Source organism: Leguminivora glycinivorella, chromosome 14 (assembly GCF_023078275.1).
Source record: "Leguminivora glycinivorella isolate SPB_JAAS2020 chromosome 14, LegGlyc_1.1, whole genome shotgun sequence".
Taxonomy (NCBI): Eukaryota; Metazoa; Arthropoda; class Insecta; order Lepidoptera; family Tortricidae; genus Leguminivora; species Leguminivora glycinivorella.
In genome coordinates, this window is record NC_062984.1 from 7,504,777 (window position 1) to 7,520,159 (window position 15,383).

The 15,383-nt window shown below is 37.0% G+C and overlaps 1 protein-coding gene across 1 annotated transcript in view; it reads right to left on the reverse strand.

Annotated features, from left to right (window-relative positions):
• LOC125233195 (voltage-dependent T-type calcium channel subunit alpha-1G) overlaps positions 1 to 15,383 on the reverse strand; it is a 294,775-nt gene that overhangs the window by 36,323 nt on the left and 243,069 nt on the right. Inside the window, exons 19-26 of the mRNA XM_048139099.1 lie at positions 14,321 to 14,486; positions 13,493 to 13,648; positions 13,282 to 13,416; positions 12,449 to 12,619; positions 12,087 to 12,281; positions 11,203 to 11,504; positions 2,356 to 2,528; positions 429 to 595 (exon numbers count right to left, since the gene is read on the reverse strand). Of these exons, the coding sequence (XP_047995056.1) occupies positions 429 to 595; positions 2,356 to 2,528; positions 11,203 to 11,504; positions 12,087 to 12,281; positions 12,449 to 12,619; positions 13,282 to 13,416; positions 13,493 to 13,648; positions 14,321 to 14,486 (1,465 nt within the window). The remainder of the gene's footprint in view (positions 1 to 428; positions 596 to 2,355; positions 2,529 to 11,202; positions 11,505 to 12,086; positions 12,282 to 12,448; positions 12,620 to 13,281; positions 13,417 to 13,492; positions 13,649 to 14,320; positions 14,487 to 15,383) is intronic.

Genomic DNA, 15,383 nt, shown 5'->3' on the forward strand with positions numbered 1-15,383 from the left:
ACAGAGACCCAGGTCATGTTTACCGACCGTTACCGACATACAAAAATGAAAAAATGGTAAACGGAATGGGAAAAAACCTTAGGACACCTTTTCTCTTATTGGATTTGAAAAAGCACGCGATTCTGAGTGGAAACCACATAAAAATTACCAAAAAAAAAAATGGCACCCCTTGAGCGAAAGCTTAATTCTTATATCTATCATCACCTTCTGTTATAGAGACCCTGAAGCCATTGTTTTGTTTATAATTTAGAACCTTTTATAAATCAATAAAAGTTCAAAATAGATTTTGAAATATGTGGAACAAATTGTACACTCAGTCAAAAAAGTGGTTTACCACATGTGTTTAAAAAGAGAGTCAAAAAGTTGAAAACCACTTTCCTGGCTGACTGTCCGCTGGGTTTTAAGGTTACAAAGTTCATTTCACTTACATCGGGAAGCAGTGGTGCAGTGTGAGCGGACACTTTCCTAGCAGTTTGTGGTAGCACCCTGGGAGCCGGCAGTTGCGACTTGGCTCTGTTGTTGGGCAACTCCGATTGTGTGTCATTCTTGATGATGGAAGAGGAGAGAAGCAGCTCGTTCTTGCGGAGGCTGGACCCTGCATTAAGAAATTATGTTTTTGATTTATTGTAGAGAAAAATAGAAGACATATGCGAAAATATTGAAATTTAGGCTCGATTAAAAAAAATGCCTAAGTTAGAATGACAGTTCTATTATCTCAATTAGTGAACCGACAGATATTATGATTTTAAAATGGGATTGGTACAGAAATATGTTCCTCCTTCGTTGGGAGGACAGTGTGGTGGCGGATCTGCGTCGGCTTCAAGTCAGTGACTGGCAAGAGGCTGCGCAGGATCGGGACAGGTGGCGATCTCTCGTTTCGAGGCCAAGATTCACTTTGGATCACTGAGCCAAAATAGTTAGTTAGTTCGTTGCGTTACCTCGACATTTTACAGAAATACAGTTTTTTAATTGTACCTACTTCTATAAATGTGTCGCTTAACTTCAAAAAATCCATTCTGCTGTAAGGTTGATTATCTTTCAGATCATAATATATATTTTTTATATAATCAACCTTAAAGCAGAATGGATTTATTCGTTTTAAGTTAAGCTAAACAAATATTGTCCTGTCGAATTGTAGTGATTATTTACGGGCATAATAAAAAAACCTGGAGACAAACAACTATTAGAAATCTCCGAATATCCCAAAATGGTATTCTTTTACGAGACCAGCTATTAATGTCCCGTAAAACCGGACAAGTTTCAAACAATAGTTTTCAGCTGAAACCGATCGTAAATATCTGGCTTCAGTGGCTTTTGATTTTACGTTTGAAGCCATTAAAATATTAACTGCTCTTTATTTCCTCTAGTATTTTATTGCTTGACGTGAAGACCAATACGAATAAGTGCGTTTTCACATTATCCGATCCGATATCGGATGTCGGAAGGATTTCACAGGGAAAAATCAAAGATGGCGTCCTTAATGTATAGGATATCGGTCCTACATCCAATATCGGATCGTATAATGTGAAAACGCACTTTCAGTCACAAAACGTTTTATAATAAGAAAGAAATAAGCAGTTGTAGTTTGTTCTGTTTGTTCTGCATCTTGTTTCCAGTATTCTAATTTCTCTTCTAGAATTTAAAATGTCATGACTCATGAGATATACTGTTTGTATTATTCACTCACGTATTTTTCGGAGAGTGGTCTCTATTATCATTTGATCTCTATTTATCAGGCACTATCAGTGCATGAGTGTACGCTCGTTCTCGATAGCTGCTTAAGTCACCGGCATAAATAAGTGATGATTTCTGTACCTCGTCGCTTTAAATCGTTTCACAGTTTCGTATGACATTTCAAACAAGGCGTTAATGTGACAAGGTACCTATGGAAATCAACATATTATATTTATGCCGGTGACTGATGTACACATGATATTTATGTGATCGGAGAGATGGGGTAATTTAATGTTTGACAATAGGTATTTGAATGGAAAATTAAAGTTGAAAATCAAGCGGATGTGTATCCCATTTAAATAACAGTACAAGTAGGTACACGTCATTCTTCACTCGTCCTGACTCTTGCCAATATATTAATATCCGAATTCTTCCCTTCTGTCCGCAAATGTGTCACACGACACGAGCTAAGAATCTAAATTGAACCATTAAATTAGCTTAACACCACGCCAGACCTTTATTCTTACCATTAAAACTTTTTTCCTTTCGTCCTTCTGGACAAGCTAGGACCATAGGCCATACCGCCTCGTCTTGAGTGAGATATTTTTTTCCTTTATTCTTCTTGTTTTATATATTATTTCATTAGTCTTCCTTTTAATATCATGTGTCAAATCCACTTACCATTACAAGCGACATGGTCCCGTCCGTTATTCAGTATGATGGCTTCTGAATCGGACCCGGTCCGGTGCTTCGGTTTCTTCCGGAGGCTCGGTCGGGACAGACGCCAGCTGTAGCCGCGCTGGACCCGGCACTTGTCTTCTCCGTTTGAGGGCGGACTTTGGAGAGTCACTGATCTGTAGGCAAAGACATGTTATTATGTCTAAGGCTGGTATTTAGTGTCACGCGGACCGACCGCGATCCGCACCGGACTTAATATGTATATTAAGTCCAGGGAGCGTTTTAGAGTAAAACGGACGGTTCCGCGCGGACGACAACATCAATTTCATATAAATTGGTCACGCGGATCGCTCCGCGCGGACGGTCTGCCTGACACCAGCCTAAGAAAAAACGTATATCAGAACTATAAAGAAAAAGGTACGGTGGCCTAAATGACATTACATCTTAGGGGACGCTCGGCTAGATGGCGCTAATATGATTTTTTGACATTTTAACACATATCAATCTAAGAATATGGGCCAAATTGTGAAAACTGAGGGTTTTAAGCCTGTGTCGACAGATGGCATCTATGCACTGTGATTACACATTTTATTTTGACAGTAACTCTATAATACTCGATCCTCTTTGTAGGTTAAGCACACGGTCAATCAAGGTTGACATAAAGTTTTTCCCATCACGGAACAATGGTATTCCGGACCTTTGGGACGCATGCGCGGGGCCGAAGCCAACACGTAAAGGCCCTTTCGACACTTGAATGAAATGTAAGGGGTACACCGAGCGGATGTTGCCCTTGCCCGTATCATGGGACACACGCAGAGGCAACACCCGGCAGGGTGTAAGGACTATTTGAGAGTTAATGGAATCTAAAATGAACTGGTCTATTTTGATGAAAGTGATGGACTAAATACTGGGATATGGATAAAAAACCGGACGCCTGCCTAATAAAACGGTATCCAATTTTATTTCCGGCAGACGGTGACTCGTCCCCACAAGATGGGCCCCCACAAAAAGCGACATCCAAGATGGCTCAAGGGCAACACCGGTGTGAGAACTCAAGGGTGTCGAGAGGTGTACACCGCTTTCTGCCCAGTGGCTGCTAAGCCACTGCACCAACTCGCGTCTTATGCAAATTTTCACTTCCACCCCTGGGGCATATAGCCCTAACGACTCCACTCTGGACGGCCAGCCAAGGCAAGCCAGAGGTAGAGAGTACTGTCCCACCCACCCGCCTTACGGGTAACAGAACTCCCCAGGAGCAGTCGGGTACGTGGGGTCGCTGTTCCCCAACAGCTCGCCACAAGCTGCCCTGCGTTGACAGTTAGTGTAAAGTTTATTATTATTATTCGATCCCGGGTTCAAATCCCGGTAAGGGCATTTATTTGTGTGACGAGCACAGATATTTATTCCTGAGTCATGGATGTTTTCAATGTATATAAGTATTTGTATATTATCTATGTGGGTACTCACCACAACACAAGCCTTCTTGAGCTTACCGTGGGGCTCAGTCAATCTGTGTAAGAATGTCCTATAATATTTATTTATTATTTATTTTATTATGCATAATAATTTCTTTACATCAATTTTCCTCTGCAGATTCCATTAATTCAACAACGCTACTATGACATTAAAACCTTGTTATCTGTTACTATGTTTTATTAAACTAGATCTGTCATAGATAAAACGATCGAATATTGGCTTGACATAAATCTATCCTTAACTTTCGTAGGTACCTATATTTGTCTCTAGTTGAATGAATAAACAGGTATCTACTCAAAAGGACATATTTGAACCAAAATGCTCTCGTTGTCAGTTTTCATTCCAGTAAGGCCTTTGTAAGTCAGACGAATAGAAGGGTAGGTTGTAATTAATATCTTATAGATAATAAAATTTATTTCAATACAATTTTACTATTATTAATGTGAAATTTGAATACTCAGAGAAGAAATATCGAAGTCAATTATTAAATGCCAAAATACTCGTTAACTCGCATGTTGCCATTTAATTCTAAATTAAATGAAATAAAATAAATGGAGTTATTATCGTAAAGAGTGTGTCTACAACTTTTGACTATTCAGAATCTCTAATTATTAAAGGTATAATAAATAAACCCACGCAAAGTTGACCTAAAATGAGAAAAACGTATGTCGCCGTTTAGTAAACTTTGTTAAAAAAATTCAATACTTTAGTTATAACATTAAGTGATTCTAAAAGCCAGATAAATGGACTAGAAGTTTTGAGGTTTTTTATATTTTTCCTCTCAAAGGCAACAAAGAAATTTTACCTTAAATTTAAACTATCGTAAAATTTCCATACATTCGCCATTGCCGTCAGAATTCTCCTTTCGATTAGACGCCGTGAGCGGCTCATCGGAGGCAGACGTGTCGCCGGTCGCTCCGCGTTGACAATTAGATTTGACAAATATTTTGACAGAAAATAGTGTACGTACACGAAAAACCATACCAGTGTAAAACTGTGCTCAAAATAAATAGGGTAAATCAAATATGTCAGGTGGAGATCCAATCTCATTTAAAATTTAAAGGTGCATGGCTTGTGCATAAAAAATAAATAAAAATATATCACATTATTAAAGAAAATAACGAACACAACCGAATGAGTATAAATGATTTCATTCTAGTTCGGTTAAATTGAAAAAAGTTTCATGTTTTGTTTTACTCATTGGAATACATTTTCATTACGCTGGTATTAACAGTACGTCATTTTAAAAATATATATGACAGTACCTACGTCAAATTTTGTCAACCAAACTTCACAGGTTGTATGTAAACAATTACAATTTAATTTATTCATACATATTCAGATACGTATTAATCGATTCTTACTTAGAATAGAAAAAAGGGGAATGCGAGCGGGTATAGGTATAGTGCTTCTGGTTCAAATTTAATTGTGTATATAAAAAAATGACTCAATTTCATTAAAGATTTACTCTGTGCATACCGCGAACACGTAACCGTAAGTTGAAAACAATAATAATTATAAATCACCTAAATACATCGTTGTTTACAAAGCGCTTGTTTTGAATGGCACTTCTCCACTCAACTACTTAGACCAAATGTTCATGGAACACCAGCTGGTGACCAGCATAAATGACTATGAACAGCCGTGAAAAAATATCTGATTTTCTATAGTGGGCCATAAGTATATGACGACATGTTCCCGGCCAAAATTTGTGATGCTCCGTGACCGGCAAAAACATGGTCTCTCTTTCTAGCGTCTCGCGAGCGTATAGCGTCGGGCCAACTGTATGGAAAAAGACGCCGCGTCAACGCGGCTTAGCCATACAGTGGGCCCGACGCTACGATCGCAAGACGGTAGATGTGGGAGGGTCCTTATCCGCATACATATCTGATCGGGTCGCTTAAAAATATTTGATTCTTTATAAAAACCTAAATTACACTTTCACCCGCATAAATATCTATCCATTGTTAAAGCAAATATATATCTTACGGGCTAGAAATCATTAATATGTAATTAAAGTGCAATAATAAACCCTACCTGGTTGCCTTACAGCCGTAAATTGTATGAGGTGATTTGACAGTTCACGAAAACGGTATAGACTTATGTCATTGGATATGTCTGTCTCATCTGTTCTTAAATTATGACAAGTGAACTTATTGCAAATCTAGTATCAGAAGCCTTTATAGGTACAAGCTTTTATTCAACTTGCCTTGTTAGTTATGTTAGTTTGAGTCAAAACGTAGAAGCTAAATTTGACCCACTTTCCGGTTTCCAATTGAGCTGAAATTTTGCACACCTATGTAAATCAAGTGACAATGCAATATTATGGTATCATGGAGCTAATCTGATGATGGAGCAGAAAGGTGATCATAGGAACTCTGTTATGAAACGTCGTATCCCCATTGAGTCAGGGGTTTCTAGAAATGTCTCGGAGAGGGTTCCGTAGTTTCCGACATTTTACATAATGACAATTTAATAAATACCGTAATTTGGGGTGAAAAGGGTTCCGGGGGTATATAATGTTATTATATTTCTTGACATATTCCTTCTATTTTCCGCAATCAAAGTAGGAAAATAATATATTATGTTTTTTTTTTTTTATTATTATTATTGGTATTTAGGACAACAGCCGTAAAAATTCAACTTACATAGGTATTTTTACATAGTCTTAGGTAGGGATGTACCGACTATTGATTTGGCCGACTAGGCCGACTACCGACTAGTCGGCGCTTGAGTGCCCGATTAGTCGGCCGACTAGTCGGCTAGTCGTCCAAATCAATAGTCGGTACATCCCTACCTAAACATAATTTTCGACTAAATTCACATTTTGAATGTCAGTTTTGGTTCTTCGTTCGCGCTTTTTATGATTTTTTACAGGTTCAAAGGTTCATGCCAATATTTATATACATTTTCCATTTTTAATAAGCGGCTTGGCTTGGTGGGTAGTGATTCTGCCTATGAAATCTATAATCCTAGGTAGGAAATGTATTTCTGTGATGATTACAGACATTTGTTGTTTTGACAAAGAAAGGAATTACGAATCCATACTAAAATTATAAATGGGAAAGTGTGTGTGTCTGTTTGTTTGTCAGTCTTTCACGGCAAAACGGAGCGACGAATTGACGTGTTTTTTAAGTGGAGATAGTTGAAGGGATGTAGAGTGACATAGACTACTGTTTGTCTATTTCTAACGCGAGCGAAGCCGCGGACAAAAGCTAGTAGGTACATAATGCAACCATAATTTTCAGCTGATAATTTAGTTTTGTACTGTTTTTCTATCAGTAATGAAGTGCCGACTAATCGGCCTTTTTTGCCGACTAGTCGCCGACTAGAAATGTGGCCGGATAGTCGGCTTTCCCGACTAGTCGGCGACTAGTCGGTACATCCCTAGTATTAGGCCAATAACAGTTATCTGTTGAGTGAAAAGTATTATACACAATATGTTACTAAAAAAAAAATGTGTTACATATTTAAAATTACAGTGAAAATGTGCAAGCCACACATTTTTATTTACAGTTTCATGTCTGTCAAAGTTGACGTTCAAATTTATTGGATTTTTACTCATTTTAATCGTTCATTATCCTTTTGAATGTGTATACACTTCTAAAGTTTATGTATAACAGAATATCATAAGACATATTTTCATTTTTATAATGATTTTCATGAAGAAAGCGACGCAACTGTGTTGGGGAATTTTTACGGGATGAATAAATATCCGCGGCCTGAGGGGTGAATGGGATCAGGAATGGGGGGAATCGGGTCGCAAATGGGGTGAATAGGCTTACGAAGGGGCTGATTAGGGTCGGGAAGGGGGTGAATAGGGAAAAGGGTTGACTCTTTCGGATTGCGAACAAAATATGACCTGTCACGAGCGTATTATATTTATTTTACCAAAAAATAAGGATTGAATATGTTATGAGTGGTCGGTAATGAAATCTACACATATTATGATAACCCTTAACCAACCTTTATAGTTAGATGGTGCTCTGACGCGGTGAATAAGTAAGTATGGTCGTGGACAGTGCGGATAACGTGTCAAAATATAAGCATAGTTTGTTGCTATTTTTCATGTTTAAATAAACTTCTAAACTAACGTAGTGGGTATTAAAGTAAAAGGTTCACAGTGAATATTAGGTTGCCAGAAATGTGTTTAGCTATACCATTGTATTGAATTTTGTATCATAAAGTCAAACTAGGTATTTACTACTAATGATTTACTCTGTGGGGTGTCTTTTGATCACTTGCATGGGGTAACATTGACCATAATGACACATAGTTAATTATTGTCTGATTTTGTCACGGTACTTGTTGAGGCTGATAATTTGATCGCTTCTTGTGATAAATATTGAAATAATTGCAAATAAAGTTGGTTTTTCGAAGATGTTATTTTTTATTCTTGATCAAAGTAACCCCAAAATAGCGTTAAAGAGTTGTAATATTTGACTGCGAACCATTTTTTTTTATCTTTCCTTGACATAAAATACTTTTGTAAGGGATTACATTCGATTATCATTAAAAAAAATATATAGTGTATCAAAGTAACCCCAATGTCAGTTTATGTTTGATCACATCGTTTTTTTTCTGCGTACATTATTTTATTTTTTTATTTATTTATTCCTTATTGCACATAAAAAAATAAGTACACATGGTGGACATAAGGCATTCTCTATCAGTCAACCACTGGGTTAAAAAGAAACATTTCATACGTGCAGGCATCGTGACAGAAAACAATAATCCTGATATCACTTATTTTGTTACCTTTTTAGATTTTTAGCAGGAAAAGACTGAAAAAGTTGATGGTCCCATTTTTTTTCTTCCTTAGTTACGTTACGTTGACCAATTTTGGAATTTATACTTCTCTAACTCCTACATTTAATGGGTAAAAATACCCATTAAATGTAGAAGCTAGAGAAGTTTAAATTCCCAAATTGGTCAATGTAACCCCAGTTTACGGTAGACACCGTCAACCTATTCTAATAATTCTCTTTTTATTTGAAAGAAAATTCGTTACAATAATATGCATATAAAATATGCAATCTAAGATAATAAATGCTTTTCATATAGTTACAAACTTAGTTCAGATTTTTTTTGTACAACTTTTAAAAATTGTTCTACCTATCAAGTTCAAAATAATTTTCCTAGAAAGTCTTTTTTCTACTACCGAACTATTATTCGTCATTTACAGGGTCGTGCATAGATCTTTAAAACCCTACATAAAAGTCTATTCCCCAAAGCCAGTGTCCGCCGGCTTTCCGCGCGTGCGCGCAGTATCGAAAAAACTGAAAACGCATTGTTTGGCTCTGTAACCATGGCAACGCCTTATAAAGATACGGCGCGCGTGCGCGGGAAGGCTTTGGGCAGCTGAGCTGACAGTGCAAACCTTTGCGTCAAAATACAGGAAACAGTGTGAATTTCACGAAAGTTATTCAAGAAACCTATTAAAAACTAAGTGCATGGTCGTAGAAAAAGTATTGTATGCAACGGTGTTTAACTGAGTCAAAAAATACTCGTGGCGTCTTAATAACAATTTTCGGCTTCGCCTCAAATTGTTACCCACGCCACTCGTCTTTTTTGATCTCCTTTAAACGCCTGTTGCATAAAATACTATTTAAAGTTCTGCTTTTGAGATTTTTTCATATTTGAGAAAACAGCCCTTATGGCCTGAAATACGGCATACGGCAGTGATATTGACATTGACATATGCTTTTTCGTATTTTGATGGTATTTTGACTGCACTGTATTTTTTTCCATGCAAATTTGAACCTTATCTCTGAGGACTCTGAGCGATGTTTTTTAATTTTCAGTTACATCACAGATGTGTATATGACATGACATCTAGGTATTTAGCCATTTAAAAGAAACTACAAGGGGCTTTACAGACGTGGCGACTGCAACTGGTACAGGGCCTAAGCCATAATTTAAAATTATATTGTGATTTTTATATGTATTTGTGGTTTATTTAATACTAAGTATGAGTTTCAACATTTTCAACTCAAGGAACTGAAATTAAGAGAAGGGACTCGGAAATTGGGTAAGATCAAGAGTCTGATGCAGATGGCGATGGCAGTATTGGATAAGATAAGATATGCGTCGATATTCCCTGTCTTTCTTTGTGTCTCTGACATGACTGCTGCTAGCTGTACTCTATTCATTAGGTTTTTATTTTATACACATACTTTATTTTTGTATCAAAATAAATGATAAATTGATAAAAAACCTAACGACCAAAAAGAATAAAGTACCTATCTGTTAGTCTTTAATACACCCCGCATATACGTAATGCACAGCACAGGCCTCCGAAGACCGGCAGGGCAATCATGGTCGCGCGATAAATGGTATAACATCGGGCCGTCCCTATCGCACTTACAAATAGTGTGATAGGGCTGATGTTTTATCATTTATCACGCGACCATAATTGTCTGCCTGGAGGTATCGGCCTTTAGCCCTTCACACACGTCTTTGAATAATGTTTGCGGGGATAGGCAGGCTGACGATTTTTAATCTAAGTATAGAAAAGTAACGCAAAATGAAGTGCAAAGTAATTTGAAATACACCTAGATAAACAATCAATTGAATAAGGAACGTTATCTACATATTTAGGTAAATTTAAGTCACATGAGACATGAACAGAGAAGGAAAGCTAGATGATGCGTATTTTTTCTCTGTCTTCTTGTATGCTATTAATATGAGTAACTACCTAAATTCAAAAGAAAACTTTCCCAGTAACTTGTTATTGTTTAAAATTTCTGATATAATATTTTTACCTAAAGTTACACTGATTAGAAATGATTAGAATACCTTGATCTAAATTAAAAAATAAGTAAGGTACAACGGGGCAAATCTCGACTGGGAGGCAATTGTCATTTTTAAACGCTTTTATTCAACTTCACTTGTTAGTATGTTAGTGTGCATCAAAACATAGAAGCTAAATTTGACCCACTTCCCGGTTTCCGATTGAGCTGAAATTTTTCACACATATATAAATCACGTGACAATGCAATATTATGGTATCATGGAGCTGACCTGGTGGTGGAGCAGAAAGGTGATCATAGGACCTCTGTTATGAAACGTCGTATCTCCATCGAGTAAGGGGTTTTTAGAAAAGTCTCGGAGAGCAGTAGATGACTGTTGAAAGAAAGGTACAGTCGGCGATAAAGCTTGTACCAAAAATGAAATTTTTGCAAAAAAACTTATTTCCATTATTACACTATGATGTTGAGTTCTACATGTATCCACTGAACACGCTTACCATATATAACCGGTGGACACTCTATTTTACAATGCAAACATTGTAAAACATAGAAAAAATTGACAAGTTACATTTGCCCCCTAGTCGAAATTTGCCGCGCTGTACCTTAACAGTAATTTACTTACTTTTGGGAGCTTAGAAGACTAGATTTATCACTAGTGTTGATACAATTATCGTCTTTTGCAATCGGTATCACAATCTGTAGGTTCTTCTCAGGCATCATTGGAGATGGCATCGACCTCGTAGTAGTGGGGGTTGAGGAACCTGACGATAATGATATGGGTCGGACGGGGTGGGGGGATAAAGTTAGTGGGGGCAGTCTGGCTTTCTCTGATCCTAGCTGGGATGTGGCTGAATGCAGGGTTAGAGTGTAGCTGTTGATTCCTGAGAGCGTTGGAGGCTTTAGTAAACCGGGTATGCTGGTGCACTGAAATATAAAAACTTGTTTGATTATACGTGGCCAACGAATGCATTATACAATTTCTAAAAAAATACTTTTTGAAACGTGTCACTAGTTACTTTATGATATCTATCAAAACGAGGATAGTTAGATTATGTCCGATGACGGCATCATCGCCATCAAAACTGCGTTTTTATTATTTTTAATGATATTAACTCTGAAAGTAGGCGAAATCCAGAAAAGTACATATAAAATTTTACTCTTCTAATCTGATGAGGCTGTTAAAATTATTCGATTTCCTCATATAACATCGTGTATAAATGTAAAAGATCAGTTCGTCGTCAGGTATCGTCGTCGTTCATTTTAATAATACAAGTTGCGCTGTAGAAACTCATAAAATGTTAAATAGGTTAGCTATAAAATTAGCTACCAATTAGCAAACTATGAATTGGTGACAAATTTTTATGTTCCTCGTTAGATTGAAAATATTTGTACCTATTAATTTGTCATGATTCCAACTAAATGAAAAAATCTTTAGTTGTTTCAAACTCGATTCAAAGTACAATCATCTTATTCCAAACATTCATCGATTAGTTTTATAAAACATACCGAAGTCCTATCAATCGATTCCATGCTCGACAGCATCGATGATTTCTCCAAATTGAGTGCCACAGGGAAGTCCTTGAACGACACTCCTGGTTCCAAGGTCGTGGACGGGGAGTCCTGTGGTGTAGCGGCAGTGTGTGTGATCATGGGTAGGTTGGGAATCTCTACTCCAGTATTATTTGCAAGCATTTTGGATTCCTACAACAAACGTTGTGTTTAAGTATGGAGTGTAAAGATGAGTTAGTGTAAATTCTACAGATGATTCTGTTATTGTTAAATCTTTAGTTACTTCCTTTCTTTCTTCTTCCTCTCTCACACCGTTCACATTATGTTTTCAAGTATCTAAATCTTACTTTTTTGTTTACCTTTTGTATGTTACATTTGTTGGACTGTGCGCAGTCTTTGCAAAGCGTCGGGTGATGTCCTGAACTGGTCGTCTTTCTTCGTGATCGAATAACTTTATCCTTATGTCCATTTACATCGTCTTTGGCTTTTCGAATATCGTCAGCTGATTTCCAATAGTTTTTTATTTCGTTCTAATCAAAATTATATAAACCATTAAAATCATGTTTTGGTACGTATTTATACAACACACACAAACACAACGACACACAAACTCAAATTACTTAGAGCGAAGAGAATAATGTATTTAGAAAATAATAAGCCTTTTCTGCGATCACAAATGTGTATTTATTTATAGTATTGTAATTAATGTCTGTGTCTATGTACTATTCAGTTTAAAAAGGGGAATCGTTATTGGTGTCACGCATGCATGGACATTTTGAAATGGGAATTTTAGGTATTCAGCAGATATATTTAGGACACCTACAACAAGATCCCTTTTGTACCAATAAACATTGACCCATTAACGATCACACACATATCACGATACAACACTGCCAGCAAAATCAAATGATTCGTCCCAAAGTAACTGTGTATATGTAATTGTGTGCCATGGGTATGAATGGGTAACATTGAAGTGCTTATAAAATAATTAAGTACAATACTAATTGTTTCTTCCCATAAATGGTCGACAGAAAAGGCTTGCTTAAAAACTCTTCGCTCTTTATACACACACAAATACCTACCTAATTGTAGATGGCTAATCAAGAAGAAGGTTTAGAAATTTTTGAGGCACGTCAAGAAGAATTACAGAAAGCGCAGTCAAGAACAACTAACACCAACACAAAGGGTTCACCTGAGAGAAACTGTCACTGGAATGTGATCCCGAGTTTGACTCGTCATATTGATTTTCGTTGTTGTCAGAGAAACACTCGCTAGACAATTTTGACTTTGCCAGCTCGCGCTGCTCTCGCTCCCTCCTTTCGTTCCGCTAGAAGAATCGCATCGCTCATGTCAAATGTCACAGACTTTAGAAAAGGAAGTGGAAATCCGTAGATCAGACCTACCTCAGAACTAAATCCTTCTACTAGAATAGCCACCAGTAAGTTAAATAGCACATAGTTTCCAAAAGTCATTAGGGCAACAAAATATAATGCAGCCCAGTGACTCGTCTTTTCCATACCATTAAACAGTACAACATTCCAATCTTCTTGCGTCAAAACCTGAAATATTATATGATCATTGAGAATTTCCATCATTCGCTCGAGTCTCTCTACCACACCGAATATCTTCAAATTTCATAAATCAAAATAAGCAAGGTGTGCTGTCATTAAAGTGTTTAAGTCGTGCCTTTCGGTGTTTGGATGTAAAAGTTACGTTGAATATTAATAAAAAAATCAAAAGAAACTCGTTAAATCAGCGTGTTAATAACTGTTAGTGTTATGTTGACAGTTGTGTTAGTGTACGCAAATATACAGGGTAATGACAGGGAACACGGACGGCGACCTGAATACACAAGCAGAGGGTCCAGCATTCCTAGAGCTAGCTACAAGCAAGATGCATTAACTACGGAGCGCTCCTTCAAATGCAATACCACAACTCTAAATTATACATCAGCCAATATAATTGTCTACGGCGAATTTCTCGGTCATGCCAAGTTAAATATTGTGGACATTAAAATCCAGACAAAGATAATCAATATAATCATCCTTCATCTTTTTTCACAACATTCCCAAAGCTGTCAAACAAGATGAATTAGTTTCTTGGCGATACTTTTGTTGGTGGTAAAAAATACGAGAAAATCGCGGTGTCTATACCCTCTACGAAAAACTCGTTTGGGATCGCAAATAAATCTGCTAAAATTACCTTGTGCACATCAGTTTGACGAATCTTACCTGGAAGACGGTGACGGTAGCCCACAGGATATTATTAAAATGCTTTCTGTCGCACTCACACTTGGGGTGGTGCGAGATGATCTCAGGGCAAGTGCAGTCGCGCTCGGCGCCGTTGTCTTCGACGAACTTGCAAAACTTACCACCGAATAGATACATGCCCAGAATACTGCGTCGCGGAGCAGATGAAAAAATGAAAGAAAAACAAAATGCTATGCGCATCGCCGCGACCGAACCATCCAGACGACATTCTGTGCAGTGCGACGGTAACACTGCTATACTAGTGTTAAATGTGTACTACGGCACGAAGGTTACTTTGTAGGCATTCTGGCCTTAGTCTGGGAACAGCTCTTAAGTTAACCAGACAAACACCAGACAATGCGCTTTAGGTATAGTAAGCTAAAGTACAACTAAGTACGATGCAAAGCAGTGTTATCGCCGTTGGAACGTCACACCAGCGGACGTGTTAGATAAATCTTATAGTTAAAGTATTTATTAAATTTTGTTATAAAGTGCATTAAGATCCCAATTTCCATAAATCATTACTAATCTTAGTTTATCATTCCTTTTTTTATAATAAACTGCCTCATGTCCTTATGATAAAACCATAAATAAATGCAATATGTAAAATAATGAATAGATAGAAAAAGGCGAAATAAATGGTGCATAAAGTTTTAAAATCATTCGTAATTCTTATTCAAATACTCCATTAAATATCATTCATGATTAATGCAATAAAGAATTCAAGTTATTTTCAGTAATGCAAAAGGAAAAAGATAATAGGAAAATAAAGTGAGTGGGCCAAACTTTTAAGCGTTTATAAGTTGAAAGTTAAAATGTTGAAGAAAAGGGCCAGAGTAATTAGATTATGTTACTGGAGAAAAATAAAGACGCCAATCTGAGAGCAAAATCGGTGGAAAGTTTTGGTCATTTCAATTATGAAGTCTTCGGAAGAGCAATTGACCAAAATTGACCACAAATTTTGAAGAAAAAATGCACAAGATAGTATTATAGAAGCAGCATGCAAAGTGAGATATACTGTATAAACTGAGTGCAGCTGTGGTAG